This window comes from Miniopterus schreibersii (genome assembly GCF_964146895.1).
Source record: "Miniopterus schreibersii genome assembly, chromosome: 10".
NCBI classification, from domain to species: Eukaryota; Metazoa; Chordata; class Mammalia; order Chiroptera; family Miniopteridae; genus Miniopterus; species Miniopterus schreibersii.
In genome coordinates this window covers 42,509,699-42,525,900 of record NC_138110.1, presented here as the reverse complement: position 1 = coordinate 42,525,900, position 16,202 = coordinate 42,509,699, and the positions used below count along the sequence as shown (strand labels likewise).

The following is a 16,202-nucleotide window of genomic DNA, read 5'->3' as shown; positions in this document are numbered from 1 at the left end:
AAAGCAGTTTCTTAAAAACAGTAAACAGTGAAATGGGCCAGTTTTGTCTGGTCTATCTTCATAAAATGAACCACAACATGTTTGATCTTTTTGACCGCACTAGTAACTCACACAGATTAGTGCAGCCACTTTTTTCCCTAGACATTTATTGTGTAGGGGGAAAAATTAATTTGTTGAGATGATGAGACTCCTTTTTTTTTTTTTTAATATGTTTTTATTGATTTCAGAGAGAGGAAGGGAGAGAGTAGAGAGAGATAGAAACATCAGTGATGAGTCATTGATCGGCTGCCTCCTGCATACCCCCTGCTGGGGATGGAGCCCGAAACCTGGGCATGTGCCCTGAATGGGAATTGAACCTCGATCTCCCTGATCATAGGTCAATGCTCAACCTCTGAGCCATGCTGGCCGGGTTGAACTCACTTCTTTTTGTGACTTCCAATCTTTCTTCAGTCTTGCAAATAATTACCTGTTTTGTTCTTGTCATTCTTTTGATGGACCTGAGCATTCATCCTAATTGGCTTTCATAGAGTGTTCCAGGAACATTAAGAAACATATCTAGTTTATTAAATGTTCTATGGACATTGTTTAGTGCACTATTGTTTAAGCCTGGCACTATTGAACATGAAACAGTAACTGAAAATCAACTGGCAAGTAAGCAGTCTTAAAATGGCATAATCCTGAACTGGTCAAGAAAATGTACTGTCTCCCAACCATTTGGATGGCTACTACTTAAAAAAAGAAAAACGTTAAATAAGTGTTGCCAAGGTTGTGGAGAAGTTGGATCCCTTGTGCACTCTTGATGGGAATATAAAATGGTGTAACTGCTATGGAGAACAGTATGACAGTTCCTCAAAAAATTAAAAACAGAATTACCATATAATTCAGCAATTGTACTTCTGGGTATATACCCAAAAGAATTGAAAGCAGGGTCTCAAAAAGATATTTGTACACCCATGTTCATAGCAGCAGTGTTCATAATAGCCAGAAAGTAGAAGCAACCTAAGAATCGATCAAGAGATAAGTGTGTAAACAAAATACAATATATACATACAGTAGTCCCCCCTTATTTGTGGCTTTGCTTTCTTAGGTTTCAGTTACTGGAAGTCAACCATGTCCAAAAATATTAAATGGAAAGTTCCAGAAATAAACAATTCATTTAAATTGTGCACCGTTCTGAATAGTGTGATGAAATCTTGCTCCATCCTGCTCTGTTTCTCCTGGGAAGTGAATCATCCCTTTGTCTGGCGTCTTCTCGCTGTGTATACGCCCTGCCCTTAGTCAGTAGCGGTCTCAGTTATCAGAATGACTGTCCCAGTATCACAGTGTTTGTGTCCAAGTAACCCTGTTTTTACTTATTGGCTCCTAAGTGCAAGAGTAGTGCTGTTGGCAACTCAAAAAAGAGAAACTGTACAGTGCTTCCTTTAAGTGAAAAGGTGTGTTCAGTACAATGAGAAATTTTGAGAGATCATATCCACATAACTTTTATTACAGTATATTGTTATAATTGCTCTATTTTAATAGTAGTTATTGTTTTTACTCTCTTACTGTGCCTAATTTATAAATTAAACTTTATCACAGGTATGAATGTGTAGGAAAAAACAGTCTATACAGGGTTCAGTCCTATCCATGGTTTCAGGGATATGCTGAAGGTTTTGAAGCATATCCCCATGGATAAGGGGGGGGCTATTATTCACCCTTTAAAAAGGAGGAAATTCTGACACATGCTACAACACGCATGAACCTTGAAGACGTTATGCTAAATGAAATAAGCAGCCACAAGAGAACAAATACTTTATGATTCCACTTATATGAGAGACCTACAGTAGTCAAATTCATAGAGAGAGGAGAACTGGTGGTTGCAGAGCCTGGGGGAAGGGCAGAATGGGTCCTAGTGATTTAATGAGTATAGAGCTTCAATTATCGAGGATGAAAAAGTCCTAGAGATGGATGGTGGTGAGGGTTGCACAGCAATGTGAATACTGTACTTATGCCACTGAAAATTGTTAAAATGGTCAATTTTATGTATTTTTTCACAATAAAAAAAATATATATATTAGATCAAGAAGTTTCCTTTTAAAAAAAAGGGAGAAAAGAAATACAGACTGGGTAACAGACACATGATGCCGCTTTCCGGGGACTTCTATTCTCCATCATTGTTTCCTACGCGCTCCAGGAGCCAGTAAAGCTTTTTTGGTGTAGTTTAAACTACTTCACACCCACACCTTGTCTGAGAAAGGAGTCACTGCTCCTGTGTTCTTCCCCCATCCCCCCCTCTTGCGCAGGTCTCCACCTTCATTGCAGGAGTCCATCAGAGATGCACGAGCCATTTGGCTGGGAAACACTAATCACATGGATGTCCATATACAATGCTCAGGTTGCATCTCTTCACAAGTTGTCTTTCATCACCTGGTAGAAGGGCTGCAGGAAGGGGAATTAAAGGCACAGGGGAGGAGGTGCAGGAGAACACTAGACCTGTGAGCTGATTTTTGCTTCAAAAGCTTTGTACCAAATAATAACAATGACCTATATGATCAAGAAACAGGTGACTCCTTATCAGGGAGAGGAGTCTTAATTTTAAGAGGAACTTAATCAATGTTTTAGTTTGCTTTCAGGGAAGAGCTGCCCCTGGGGAAATGTGATTTTGCCAGACTCATGATAGTCTTGTCGAAGTTTGGGTTGATTCCCCTCCTCCCACTCCTGTGCAAATTATGCATAACAAGATATAACTGAATTGCTCCCTTACCCCTCACCAATCTGAATTTCAGGATTCAAGCTGCCCAGACTTGGGGAGGCAGCTGGACATTATACTGGTGTTTTGTTGTTTTTTAAAAATATATCTTTATTGATTTCAGAGAGAGAGAGAGAAACATCCGTGATGAGAGAGTCATGGGTCGGCGGCCTCTTGCACGCCCCCGGGCCTGGGCCCCGGCCGGGAATCGAACCCGACCTCCTGGACCCTAGGTCGCCGCTGAGCCGCTGAGCGGCGCCCTGCGGGCTGTACCGGTCCTGACAGCTCCACACGCTGCTCCACTTCCAAAACTCCTCTCGGTCGGCTTCCATGTTGAGCAGAGACGAGCCGCCTGCACTGTGCGGGCGCTGCGGCGGCTGGCACGCTCGCACCCCGGGCCGCCGCGACCCCCGGTCCCCCGCGAGGAGAGCGGACGGCGGTGTGGCTTCAGAACAACGCCTTGAGGTAACCCCCTCCTCTGTTCTCCAAGCTTCCGCAGGTTCACGCGGTCCAACAGCGTGACGACGGCCGTGCAGGCCGACCTGGACCTCCACGACCGCCTGGAGAGCTCCCCGGAGCCCGCCGAGGACAGCCCGTGCGCGGGCGCCGCGCCGCGGCAGTTCTCCCGCGACGCCAGCACCTCCACCGTCAGCATCCAGGGCTCGGGGAACCACTACCACGCCTGCGCCGCCGACGACGACTTCGACGCGGATTTCGACCCTTCCATTCTGCCTCCCCCGGATCCCTGGATCGATTCGATCACCGAGGACCCCATGGAGGCCGTGCAGCGGTCGGTGTGCCACCGGGACGGCCACTGGTTCCTGAAGCTGCTGCAGGCGGAGCGGGACCGCATGGAAGGGTGGTGCCAGCAGATGGAGCGAGAAGAGCGGGAGAACCGCCTGCCCGACGACAGTAAGTAACGCAGCTGCGCGCCCGCACCCCGCGCCCCCGCCCCGCGCCCCGAGACTCCCGGTCGGCCCGCAGTGCAGCCCCGCCCGGCGCCGCGGGGGAGCCGGGTTCCGGCTGGGAGCCGGGCGGCACCTGGGACCCCGCGCTGCCCTGGATCCGGGACCCCGCGCTGGCGCGTGTCCTCTGGAAACAGGAGCTGAGCGTGGGGCAGCCCCGAGGGTGCTGAGTCTCAGGAAACAGAATTCTAACGAGTTCCAGGTCCGCAGGTACCTGGGCACTGGGCACGTACCAGCTTACGGTTTTGGGGGGTGGTTTTTAAAAATATTTTTATTGATTTCAGAGAGAGGAAGGGAGAGAGAGAACATCAATTATGAGTTCCTGATGGGCCGCCTCCTGCACGCCCCCTGCTGGGGATCGAGCCGCAACCACGCCTGCGCCCCGGCGGGAATCACGCCGGGATCTCCTGGATCCTAGGTCGATGCTCAGCCGCTGAGCGCGCCCCGGGCAGCTTAGTTTTATTATTGTCATTAACAGACAATATCAAAACAAGGCTAGTCATGTACAGGCCAGGAAGGGGGCCACGCTCATTTGCACACTTAAGCCCGCCTTACATGCACTTTCTCGCTTACATTTTAGGGAGGCAAACCTGCAGCTGCTAAATTAACAGGAATTCCAATTTAAGGGGTTAAACTAAATAATAAAATAAAATGTGATGAATAACTAAGTAATGAAGACCTGACACACCATTGTTTTGAAACTTGGCCTTTTAGCAACAGCAATTCCTATTGAAAACTGGCAAAGTTGCCCGGCGGGCGTGGCTCAGCGGTTGAGCGTCGACCTGGGATCCAGGCAATCGGGGTTCGATTCCCGGTCAGGGCACATGCCCTGTTGTGGGCTTGATCAATGACTCTCTCATCATTGATGTTTCTGTCACTCTCTCTCCCTCTCCTTCCCTCTCTCTGAAATCAATGAAGATATTAAATAAAAAAATAAAATAAATAAAAAACTTCAAAAAAAATTGGCAAAGAAAAAAATGGCAGATCACTACCATTTTGAGGCACATTTTACACATTTTCAACAATTCTGAAATTCGATATAGCTTACAATCACTGTGTATTTTAATGTTGTGTGCTTATTTTCCTCTGAAAAACTATTAAATGAATGGTCGATCTTCTAACTGATGATTTTTTTGAATCAAAGAAATTTAGTAGTAGGCTGCCTTCATTTTTGTGTGGGAACCAGCTAGAAGAGTATTGTCCTGGTGTGGCTTTTTAGACCTATTTTTAAAATCAGTGTCGAACTTTTTATTATGAAAACTTTAAAATATGCGTGTAAGTAGAAAGTATAATATAGTGAACCCCCATATACCCATCATGAAGTTTAAAGGTTCACCAGTCTTATCTTCTTATCTAACCCCACTTATTATTTTTGCCAGGGTCTCTTAAAAAAAAAAAAAAATCTAACGCATTGTGTCACTTCACCATGTATTGCTCACTGATAAGGACTTTTTTTTTTTTACATAACCATCATGCATTATCTTCTCTAACAAAAATAATAGTAATTTCATAATAATTAGACCAAGAGCCTGCTGTAAACCATGTTAAAATGACTCACTAAATAAACCAAACTCATTGTGTCAAGGAGCAGTGAGTTTCCCATTAAGGAACTATTTTTCAATGAAAGCTAAGCCTGGAAAATAACAGCAAGTTGTGGGATTTCCTCGCTGTGTCCGCTTTCCTGCTCACAGCTTTTCTCTCTGCTCCTTCCTCCTGCCTGGACCCTACCAGCTGGCTGACAAGCGCATTTGTTACCTTTATGAGCAGGTTAAATCCATAAATGGGCTTCTGTACCATTCCTTTGGTTCTTTCATATTATGAGTGCAAACAACTTAACAGTGGAAAGTAAATCTCCTCAACACTTACCCCTGAGAGTTGGTGCCACTGTAGGCTCACCTGAGAGTTGGCCCACAAGCAGAATCAACGTTTTGCCCTCAGAACAGGTGAATGAGGCACCACCAGGAGCACTGAGCAGCGACAGGTTTCAGTAAGAAAGCCCCAGCAGTTGCTTCTTTCCCCCTGGTGGGCATACCCAAAGTTTACTTGATTTTCCTAGGAAAAATCAGCGTCTCAGGAGCACTGGCCTTTGAACGCTGCTCAACAGAACAAGCTGTCTTTCAGATTTCGGTCCATTCTATTCATTGGCCGGGGCTCACTCTACCTTCCTGGCTGGCTTTCAGTGGGACCCAGGGAAGCTGCTCACCTGATTTTTCTTTTAATCTGAAATTGGATCTACTTCTCTCAACCCAGCTTCATAATGATGCTTAAGGATAATCATTGTGTAACTATTTTAGAAAATCATCCTTTAAAAGAACTATGAAAACTATATGTGGTTATATAAAAAACAATGTATTTTGATACAACCACATATATTTGAAAGGCAACAATCTTGTCAGAAAACCAGGTTCTCATCCTCTGTTTGGGAAAAAAGAAAAGCATATTTGTATTTTGAAATGATAAAGTCCCAAAATAATAAACATGAACTGCCCGATCATTCGCTGTTCTAAATTAGGACTTATAAACCTAATCCATATGAAGAGATTTTTGTTACGAGAGTATTTGTTATAACAAGATTTGTTCTAAAGAATGATAATTTGCTGTCTCTGCACATGAAGGTGCCATTGTCCCACCCTTAATAAATTATACTTCTTGAAGGTGTTTTCCTCAGAACAGTGATAAATTTTCTCAAATCTACCCCTTTATTTTATGAGGTTGCTGCCTTGGCGGGGAGGTGCTAAAGTCATGGTTGCAGAACAAGCTAAGACAACTAGGGGTGGGAATATTTTTAGTGCTTTGCTTTAAAGTACACAACTGAGAAAATTAGCCTTAGGTGACAAGTATGTCATGAACCCTTCTTGACATTGTTCTCCCTTTGTAGTTTGAAACATATTTTAATATCAGAACCCCCTTTCCTAATTTAAAAAATACATACGACACCCATAAATATAACAAGAGGAACAGTGAAGCACTTCTGGTGAGGGCCCGGAGGCCTGGCTGCTTAGCTCCTACCACCCCAGACCAAGGTACCTAAAAACACACCCATCCCCCCCCAAAATAATAAGATTCCTAGAATACAGTTTGAAAGTCAATGGTCTATAGTGAAAAATCCAAATTATTACTTTAAAAAAATTTTTTATTGATTGATTTTAGAAAGAGAGAAAGAGTGGAGGGAAGGAGGGAGAGAGAGAGAGAGATTGAGAAACATGGATTTGTTGTTCCACTTATTCACGCATTCAGTGGCTGATTCTTGAATGTGCCCTGACTGGGTATGGAACCCGCAACCTTGGTATATTGGGACAACAATCTAACCGACTGAACTACCTGGCTAGAACTCAAATTATTACTTTTTTAAATATAATTTTATAACTTTAGATTGAACTGCTTACACGAAGTTTAGAAATAAATCCCTTTTACATGTGCTTTTTAAAATGTACAAAACTGATCCAAATTAGTAGCATCTATTTATATAAGCGCAACTAGTTTACAATACATGGTTCTTCCTTCAAGCCTCAGCTTGGGCCTCACCTGGAAGTCTTTGCAAAATGCCTCCCCTCAGGCTGCATTGGGTGTGTTTCCCTGGTGCTTTTGTAATAGCCTGTAAGTTTCTCTATCAGGTATTTCCAACGTAATTTTATGATAATTTGTGTATCTCTCTCCTCCACTGAAAAGTGAGCTCTCTGAGGACAGAAATTATTATCATCTCATTATGTTCATATTTGCTAGCACATAGCAGAGGATCAGTGAATAAGTATTTGAGTCCTCGAAATACTTTGGAAATTTTGTTTTACAAAAGTATTTTACCTAACAAAACATTTCTTCCTAAGTAGCTAAAAAAATACTCAATAAGTAACTAGCAGTTATTTTTGCCAAAAGATGGAAGGAGGTTCCCTTGTGAGGGGATGAGCCCTTCCCATCAGAGCAAGGATTTGGCAGAGAGGGGAGCACCTGCCACAAAAAAGATAGAAAAGACTGCTGCACTGGTCACCTGGGTGATCTGGATGAGCCCTGTGTGTCCCTTCCAGCTCTTGGGACGCGATTCTATTCTGCCAGCCCTTGAAGGCCTTCTCTATATTTTATGCTCTGGGAGCTACAAAACAGGAGCTCCAATCTACTAGCATTCCAGATTTCTAACCAGTGTGGAGGTAAATTCATATGCACAGGACAAAGAGTTGCAGACCCCGGGGAAGACATGACCAGAAAGCCGCAGCAAACCTCCGCCGTAAGAAGGGCGAACACAAGCACACGAAAGACCATTCGTCTTGCCTTTACAATAACCCCCCGGCAGTGGGCCAGAGACTTTGACAGGTTGTTTTATTTGCCCTCAAAACAGCTCTCTGGCAGTATCTCGTCCAAGGTCACAGAACACAGAAGTGTCTGATGGAACAGATACAACATGAATAACATTTGACAAGATAATGATACTTTGTTGCTTGGTGCTGTCCTCTAAAGCTCTCTCTACGTATCTCTCCCCGGCTTCTTGGCAACCACAATTCTGTTCTGATAACTGGGCCTGAAGTTGCACAGGGCCTTTGTTTTACTAATCCTCTAATTTAACCTTTTCTCTTCTCAAAAGAGGGGTGGTAAGGAAGGGAGGTCAATTCTTTTTACAGGCATAGCCAATTTCTAAATAAACAGCTTTCTAAAAAAGCCATCTATGTACACCCAGAAAAATAGCTTTGACACATGGGTCAAACACAGTTGTGTCTTGTCTCTTGGTCAAGTCACCTTGTGTGTTCTTCGGGTCCTATACAAGGAGGACCTCTCTTCAGGGTACATGATGAAGGTGGCTCCTTGACAAGTCCCTCCCAAGAGAGCTAGTCTTCGAAGTCTTCATGGGAAGATAAGAAGGACAGAGGGAGAGAAAGGAAGATTCTAACCATACTTGCTTATCTTACGTTGTTGGGCACCATAATTATCCCAATTTTCTAATTTTTTAAAATGCTCAGTGATTCTAGCCGGTTTGGTTCAGTGGTTAGAGCGTTGGTTTGATTCCAGCCAAGGGCACGTACCTCGGTTGCAGGCTCCGGCCCAGGGGCGGTGTGTGGGAGGCACCAGTCGGTGTGTCTCTCTCTCGTTGATGTTTCTCTCTCTCTCTCTGTCTCTCTCTGTCTCTCTCTGTCTCTCTCTCTCTTTCTCTCTCTTCCTCTCTCTCTCTCCCTTCCACTCTCACTGAAAAGCAATGGAAAAAATATCCTCAGATGAGGATTTTAAAAAAAAAAAGTTTGATGAATGTACTTAATGTCTCTCTGAACTGTACACTTAAAAATTGTTAAATAGTAGTTCTTATGTATATTTTATCACAGTAAAAAACACACAAAACAAACCTTAAAAAAAAAATGTCTACAGTAGCTAAAGGTAGGTAGAACGAGTGTATTATCATCATGCTCGGAGTTGTTCATTATGCTTATAGGGATGTAGGGCATTTTTTTAAATGTCTTCCTGAATTCAAAATACGGCTGACCCTTAACACAGCTTTGAACTGTGTGGGCCCACTTATATGAGGATTTTTCCCCCAATAAATACCTGTACTGTTCTTGTAAAGAGTCTGTGGACACAGAGGACCTACTGTGTGTGCATTGACCTGTGCCATCTTATGTTAGGGGACTTAGGCATCCTTGGGTTTTGGTATCTGCTGAGGTCCTGGAACCGATCCCCCATAGGTATCAAGGGACAACTTAACTTTTGGAGGAGTCAAAAGTCATATGCTGATTTTGAACTATGGGAGTCGGTGCCCCTCACCTGTGCATTGTGCAGGAGTCGACTGTAGAGTATGTTCATGGCAGGGAAGGAGGAGGAGGAGTTAGGAACAGAACCGATGTGCTCAGTGGGAATTTGAAGTGCAGATTTGGGCTTGGGTGGTCGCAATCATCTTTCTCTATTAGAGAAACGATGGAGAAAGAGCCATCCCATTTTGATTATTCAGTGATCCATTATTTTATGATGTCATTATCCTCACTGTGACAGTTGCTTCCTAGGGACTTTGTTTTTGGCATTCCCGGGGCTGGAACACACTTGCCCAGTTTACCTGAAACTGGATAAATGAGGCCACGCAGGGCAGAGTGAAAACAAGCACTTGTAGTCACCCAGTCCCCTCAAGCTATCTTTTGAAAAGTGTAACCATAAATTCTTCGGGTGTGCGAAGCTATTATTTTCCCTGATAAAATAAAAGCAGAGCAAGGACTTTCATTCTTGTTTTAAACCTTCATCCCTGACAGTCGATAGTAGGTTTTTGGCTCAATAACAAAACAATGAGAAGCTGCAGTGAGTGAGTTTTCCTCCAGACCATGGCAGCTGACAGAACGCTTGTTCCCTCAGCACTTGAAGTAAAATGATACAAGCTTTTCTCAGACAATGAAGCCTTGTGTGAAACAGCTGTCTCGGGGAGATGGCTCGGTGCTGTTTGACAGTGGCTTGTATGTTACATGGATACGTCTGGTATTATCTGACCGGGAATGAAACGGCCAGATGGAACTGAATGCTTCTAACCTGGAATGCTGTCTACCGCGGGGGAAAAACACGGGCTCGGGTTTCAATGGCCCTGGGATGGAATACTGGTTGATTGTGCTTGGAAATCTATCTTTGCCTCCTGAATCGTGAACAACTCCTATGTGGAATTTTCAGGCTCTATCTGAAACGAACTGATAAACCTAGAGCGTGTGCAGGAGGTAGATTGATTCCACTTTAATGTTGCCTGCTAATAGCATCCAAGTCAGTGAAACTTGGCCTTGAGTCCCCCAGAAGGCTTGTGAGCCTTGGCAGGGAGTGTGAGACTGGTAATGAAACCTGAAATGGGGTTTGCCCGGTTTCAGGTTGAGTTACGGAAGCTGTGCACAGTCATCACTGTGACCGTCTATCGGTGCGATCGCCGGGTCGCTCTGCCCAGTGTCGCCTGTAGCATGTCTCTGCAGCCTTCGAAACAGTGGGCGGCAGGCAAAGCAGCTCTCGTAATTTCTGCAGTTTGCCTGCCTCAAGCCCTCGTGTATTTCTAAGCCGGGAGAGATGGGTGCCTCCTAGTTACTTTCTGTTGTAGCCTCATCTTACTTTTGAAGTAGGCTTCCAGAGGTCCTTCCCTGTCCTCCCTCACCATGTGTGTGCACACACACACACACACACACACTACATAGTTTTTTTGTGTGTGTCTTTTCTCAAGGTCTGGCCAACCTGAAATTAGTGACTGAGGAGGAAGTGAAAGTAGTGAAAAGGAAATTGTGTGTAATGTGACTTATGTTTAACTTTCTAGATGCTCAGTTCATTTCGCTTTGCATAGCACTGAGCACAGAGAGGAAGGTGTTGGTGCCAGAGGGACATTACAGAGCATGCTTTTGTGGGTGTGACTCACTGGGGGTGGTCTGGAGGCTGAGGAGAGCGCTGAGGCATGGAGAGGTGAAGTGTTATGGCAAGTTGAAGACAGAACCAGGCCTGGAAACAGCTCTCCCGCTCCCCAGGCCAGCAATGCCCCCATTATTCCAGACTGGAATGAGTTCCATGGTCCCCGCACTGCAGAGAGGCAGAGATTGCAGAGAGAGGGACTGACTCGTGGAGCAAGATCTCCATTGTTTTCTCTAACAATAACTGTTTCTGTAGAATATAATTATAATGGACTTCAAATACGGCATTATGTTCTTTTCTTCTATATTACCAAAGGAAATGTTAACTAATTTCATTTCCTTCCGCTTTCAAAGGTTCAAAAATTGGACTTACCTATGTAGTGCATATGATGTTGCTACTATTTCAGTGCTGGGAGAAAAAAGTAAAGTCAGTTGAGTTTTTGAAAACTTGCTCTTTACAAATGAAACAGCATCCCCCACCCTGCTATGTTTTAGCCCTGTGGAAGCCCTGGTTTTAGTTTATGGGAAAATTTCTGCTTGTGAATTTCATTCTTTGTTTATTAGCCACCAAGTTTTAGCTAAAAAATGACTAAATAAAATAAAAGCACTCTTGTTAAATGCAGAGCAGTCCCTGCCAGCCAGGAATGAAACGGATCCATGTTTTCCTGGTTCATGGGTTGAAGCTCAACCACTGAGCCACACCGGCTGGGCAATAGATCCATGTTTTCTATGGAAACCTTTTGTCGACAGCAGTTCTGGATCACAACTCTGCTTGAGAAGTGGCCAGTTGTTTGAAGAAATTGTTTTCCAAGAAGCCATTCTCGTAAATAAGAATGTCTCCATTTGGATAATCCCAACTTGCAATCACACAGATTCAGGCTGACAAATCCACAGGACCTTAAAGTAAGTGGGTCGACCCACTTTTTCAAAATTCCTTTTTCCTCCTTTACCTCTAAAGTCTACAACATTGAGGGAGGGGAAAGCCAGATGAGTGCAAAGAATTCAAAACCTGAAAATTAGGAGGTTCAATTCACACATGCAGCACATTCAACTGATCCCAAATGGCTTGGCTTTTCCAGCCTAAATCAGCACAAATAATATTGTAACAGAATCCCAAGAGGAATAATAGTCCAGCCAAGACTATATTAGCTAATTAATTAATCAAGACTACAACTTAAAAAGTGATGTTAGACCTGGTAAAAACCTTAAAGAATCAGAATGCTTAAGGCCTAGAATGTTGCAGTTAATTTATTTTTCTGGTTAACATAAAATTCGTAGATGAGTCAGTTAATTTCAAAACCTGTTTCGTAGACATAGTTTATGCCATTGAAGAGCAGCTTGTCTGGTTAGAAAGTCAGACCTATACTGGGAAGCATGTGGGAAGGGAAAAGACAGAGCTGTGCATGGGAATATGAGGAGCATCGCGGAAGGAGAGGTGAAAGGAGGTGTGGGTTTCTGGAGGAGGCAGACCTGAGCGCAGGGGGAGGGCCTAGGGTAAGCCCCCCAGCAGGAGGCTTCTCCCGTTTAGTGTTGAGCCTGAGCAAAGACATTGAGGAGACAGACTGTTTTAGATTTGGGAAACTGGAGGCCCAAAGCACTGAGAGAGTGGGCAGAAGTAAGGCTGGACAGGTGGGCCTTGCCTGCAAGCCGCTGAAAGGAGTTTCCACTCATCCCATGGATGATAGGGAACCATGAAAAAGTTTCAAGCTTAAGAATTATGAGGTAAGAGGCCCCTCTAGTTCCCTTAATAAACTCAAACCTCCAAGATTAGAAAGGGAGGGAGAATATTCATGGTAGGGAAGGGGCGACCCAGCCTTGTAGCCCTAATTGTAATCAGCTAGGGAACTGGGGGGAGATAAGAGGTGTTGGGCGGGTGCTTAAATATGCTCTGAGGCTTGACGGGTTGGTAGACACTGGAGTGACAAATGTGAGAAACTAAACGTATTTACAAAATAGCTGAAACCAGGAGAGTGTCTGAGATCGCTCAAGCGGAATAAGGGCGGTGAGCTCAGGATTGAATCTGTGTTCAACATTTACAAGGTGAAGTGAGAGGCAGGAATAAAGAAGATAGTGTCAGAGCCAGAATGCAGTGTGGGAGCCAAGGAAGCTGAGTTTCCTTTGTGTCAAACGCGGAGAGATCCGGAAAAGGAAGGAGTGGGAAGAGAGAGCCAGACCGCAGGCCTGGAAGGACAAACGGAGTTGAGGACATAGAGAGAATCCAGCATTTAGGGGAATGCTAGATTGGTGGGGCTGCCATACCAACATGATAAGCTCTCCCAAGATCAGCAGCTGTTAAGCGGCTCGGCTGATCATCCCTGACTCCAAAGCCTGTGCCCTTTCCAGGATATTACACGCACAGACGGGCTGGAAAAGTGGCATACTAGGTGAAATACAGTGTAGGAGGCCGGGCCGGGAAGCATCCCCCACTGTGCTCACTGCAGTAGCCTCCACCAGGGGAGAGACGGCCGGACGTAGTCCTTCGTATCCGTATGCAGCGTCTGGGTTTCGGGAAAGCTGTGTGAAGGGTGTAAGAAACACACCTATTCTCTGTTTCTGAGCCCTGACTAATGATCACAGAGTCGGGCATAGTAAAGAGAATCGGAAGCAGTCAGAGAAACCAGTGTTTCCGCCTTCTCAGTTCAAGAGACATAACATTTGTTTCTTTAGGGAAGAGCATATACATAGATGTTTGCTATATTGCCCTCTCTACTTTCATGTATTTTAATTCTTTTCCAAATGAAAAGCAGTGGCATTTTCAAATGATGATTACTGCAAGAAGCTGTTGCCCCGGCGGGGTAGCGTAGTTGGTTAGAGCATCATCCCAGTATGCCAAGGCTGCGGGTTCCAACCCCAGTTAGGGCACATACGAGAGCCGACCAAAGCAAGCGTGAGTAAGCGGGACAGCAGATCGATGCCTCTCTCTCTCCCTTCCTCTCTCTCTCCAACAGTCAATCAGCAAAAATAAATAAATAAAATTCTAAAACAAGCTGTTTAGCCCAGAGTCAGTTTTTATATTGGAACTGATACCCACCCCAAACCATGTTTTTTGTTTGTTTGTTTTCTATTTCTTAAGAGAGACCAAGGACACGGAATGTTCCGTAACCACCATTTAAGGAATTCACTGTCCTTAGAATTGCTCAATCATGCTCAGCCCCATCTGACCATTCCAAGTAATCTAGCAAATCCCAGACCTTTAAATCCATGTTTCTATGTTTTACAGTCTCTCCCACTACCCTGCACCAGAATGTAACTCAGGAGGGCAAGACGTTTGCTTATCACTATGTCACATCCATCCAGCACAGTGCCTCGCACACCGTGTGCCCTTAATAAATATTTGTCGAATTAATGAATTCCCGGAACCCACAAGGACTGTCCCTGCTCCATGAAAACATAATTTGAAGGTCAGCCTTGCCCACCAGCTTTTGTACAGACGCCACCCTTTCAGGCTCCTCTGGCTCTGGGGGCCAGGCCAGCCCCAGAAAAGCTTACTGCTGCCGTGTTACAGCAAAATAGTCAGATGCAAGGCTAACCCTGCAAAGATGCACTGTACCTACACCTCCTCCAGAACTTTCCAGTACCAGGTGGGGCTGTTTTATATGCATGGGAAAAGCCCACAGCTGAAAGCTGTCTATCTCACTTACTGTTGTTCCTTTAGACTTCTTTTCCTAGCATGCCTGACCGAAGTCTTTTCTTTACACTCTGCTGAAGTTTGGTATGGAATATTTCAGAGTAGTTTCTAAATGACATTACAATGACCTTTCTTCTTATCTCACTTCTTTACCAAGATTCAGCTTTTTTCCCTACTGTTTACTTCCACTGGTGTTTACCATCTACTGTTTATTAGTCTTGTATTTCCTTATGGCCTATGTAACAAATATGAAATTTACCTCTGGGAGAAAAGAGTTATCTCACACACCAAGTCAGTGTACAGTGGACAAATAAAACAGGGCAAACTCCATTAGAACTTCTTCCCTAAAAATGAAAGTGAATTTTTAATTCCCTAAAAAAGAGTGTGAAGGGCAAAGAAGTAGGAGTTATCATCTGCTTGTCCCACACCCTCTTGTTTCAGGGTTTCACTCCTGACCCAAATCATCATCTCCCTACCCGGGGCCTAGGAAAGACCATCTCTTGGACACAAGGAATACAAGTAATCTGGGAGCCAATAAGACATTTCCACTCAAGGAACATGATGGTAAAAACCTGGGAAACGGACGGGCCACACTTCACCCCAGATATTTTTGCTCCCAGTCTAGGGTTCTCACCAGACCGTGCTGAATGAAGAAAGATGTCCCTTGTTTTCCTTAAGAAGAAGTCCAAGTTAGCCCCTACCTGCCTGGAAGATTGTTTGCAGCACTGCTTTCTCCTCATTGGAGAATCACTGTGATCTTACTCAGCTGCTCTTAGTATGGCAGGCTATTACATAGCACAGGTATTCCCTGTAACTAGGAACCTTAGCCCAAAAACTGAGGTGTATCAGAATTGTTTCCGTTTCTATGACAGTGCCCAGGAGCTAAGCCATCCTAGACGACAAACTGGAGACTTAGGTGTTAGTTCTAATCTCCCATGATTCATTCTGGAATTTGCCGGTGTCAGAATCCTGCCTTTCAGCAAGATAATTCAGGAACCTTAGAGTTTGCCTAAAGCCATGTGTTCTCTTGGGAAGTGCCTTCTCAGACCTGTCTCAGAGCTAGTCCAGGCCATCAAAGCACACACCCTTCCCAGGCAACCATGGATGTCTGGTTACCTTTGAATAATCCAGACTTTGGTTTTTTCCTCTACTCTTCTGGGCAGAGCAAGCGTGGGGCTCACAGTTGACACACCCATAGAGGACATGTAATGTCCTGGTCCTAGATGATAATGCACACTTATCGAGTGCTTGCTGTATATCAGACACTGTCCTGAGCAATTCACATACATTACCACTTTTAACCTTAACAACAACCCTACAAATAGGTACCAATAGCTCCATTTTACATGTGAGAAGACAGATGAAGTGACCTGTCCAGGGCAGTGGCTGCTCTAAATGTTGGAGCCAGAACCCTTGGCCCACTCAGGGCCTGAATCCTTAACTACGGTGGTGCCCTGTGTCTTCTTCATACTCTGTCCCTTCTGCTTCTGGAGTGTTGAGAAAGGGAAAGGAGGCCTCAAACAGCTGAGGGCTCAGTTAAAGAGGAATGGAAT

General features: G+C 44.5%; 1 protein-coding gene across 14 annotated transcripts in view; it reads left to right on the top strand.

Annotated features, from left to right (window-relative positions):
* DLGAP1 (DLG associated protein 1) overlaps nt 1-16,202 on the top strand; it is a gene marked incomplete at its 5' end in the record, with an annotated part of 591,758 nt that overhangs the window by 563,768 nt on the left and 11,788 nt on the right. For all 14 annotated transcript variants that reach the window (XM_081149669.1, XM_081149663.1, XM_081149671.1 and 11 more), the window contains one exon: nt 3,219-3,640. In XM_081149669.1, coding sequence (XP_081005795.1) covers nt 3,219-3,640 — 422 coding nt within the window. The remainder of the gene's footprint in view (nt 1-3,218; nt 3,641-16,202) is intronic.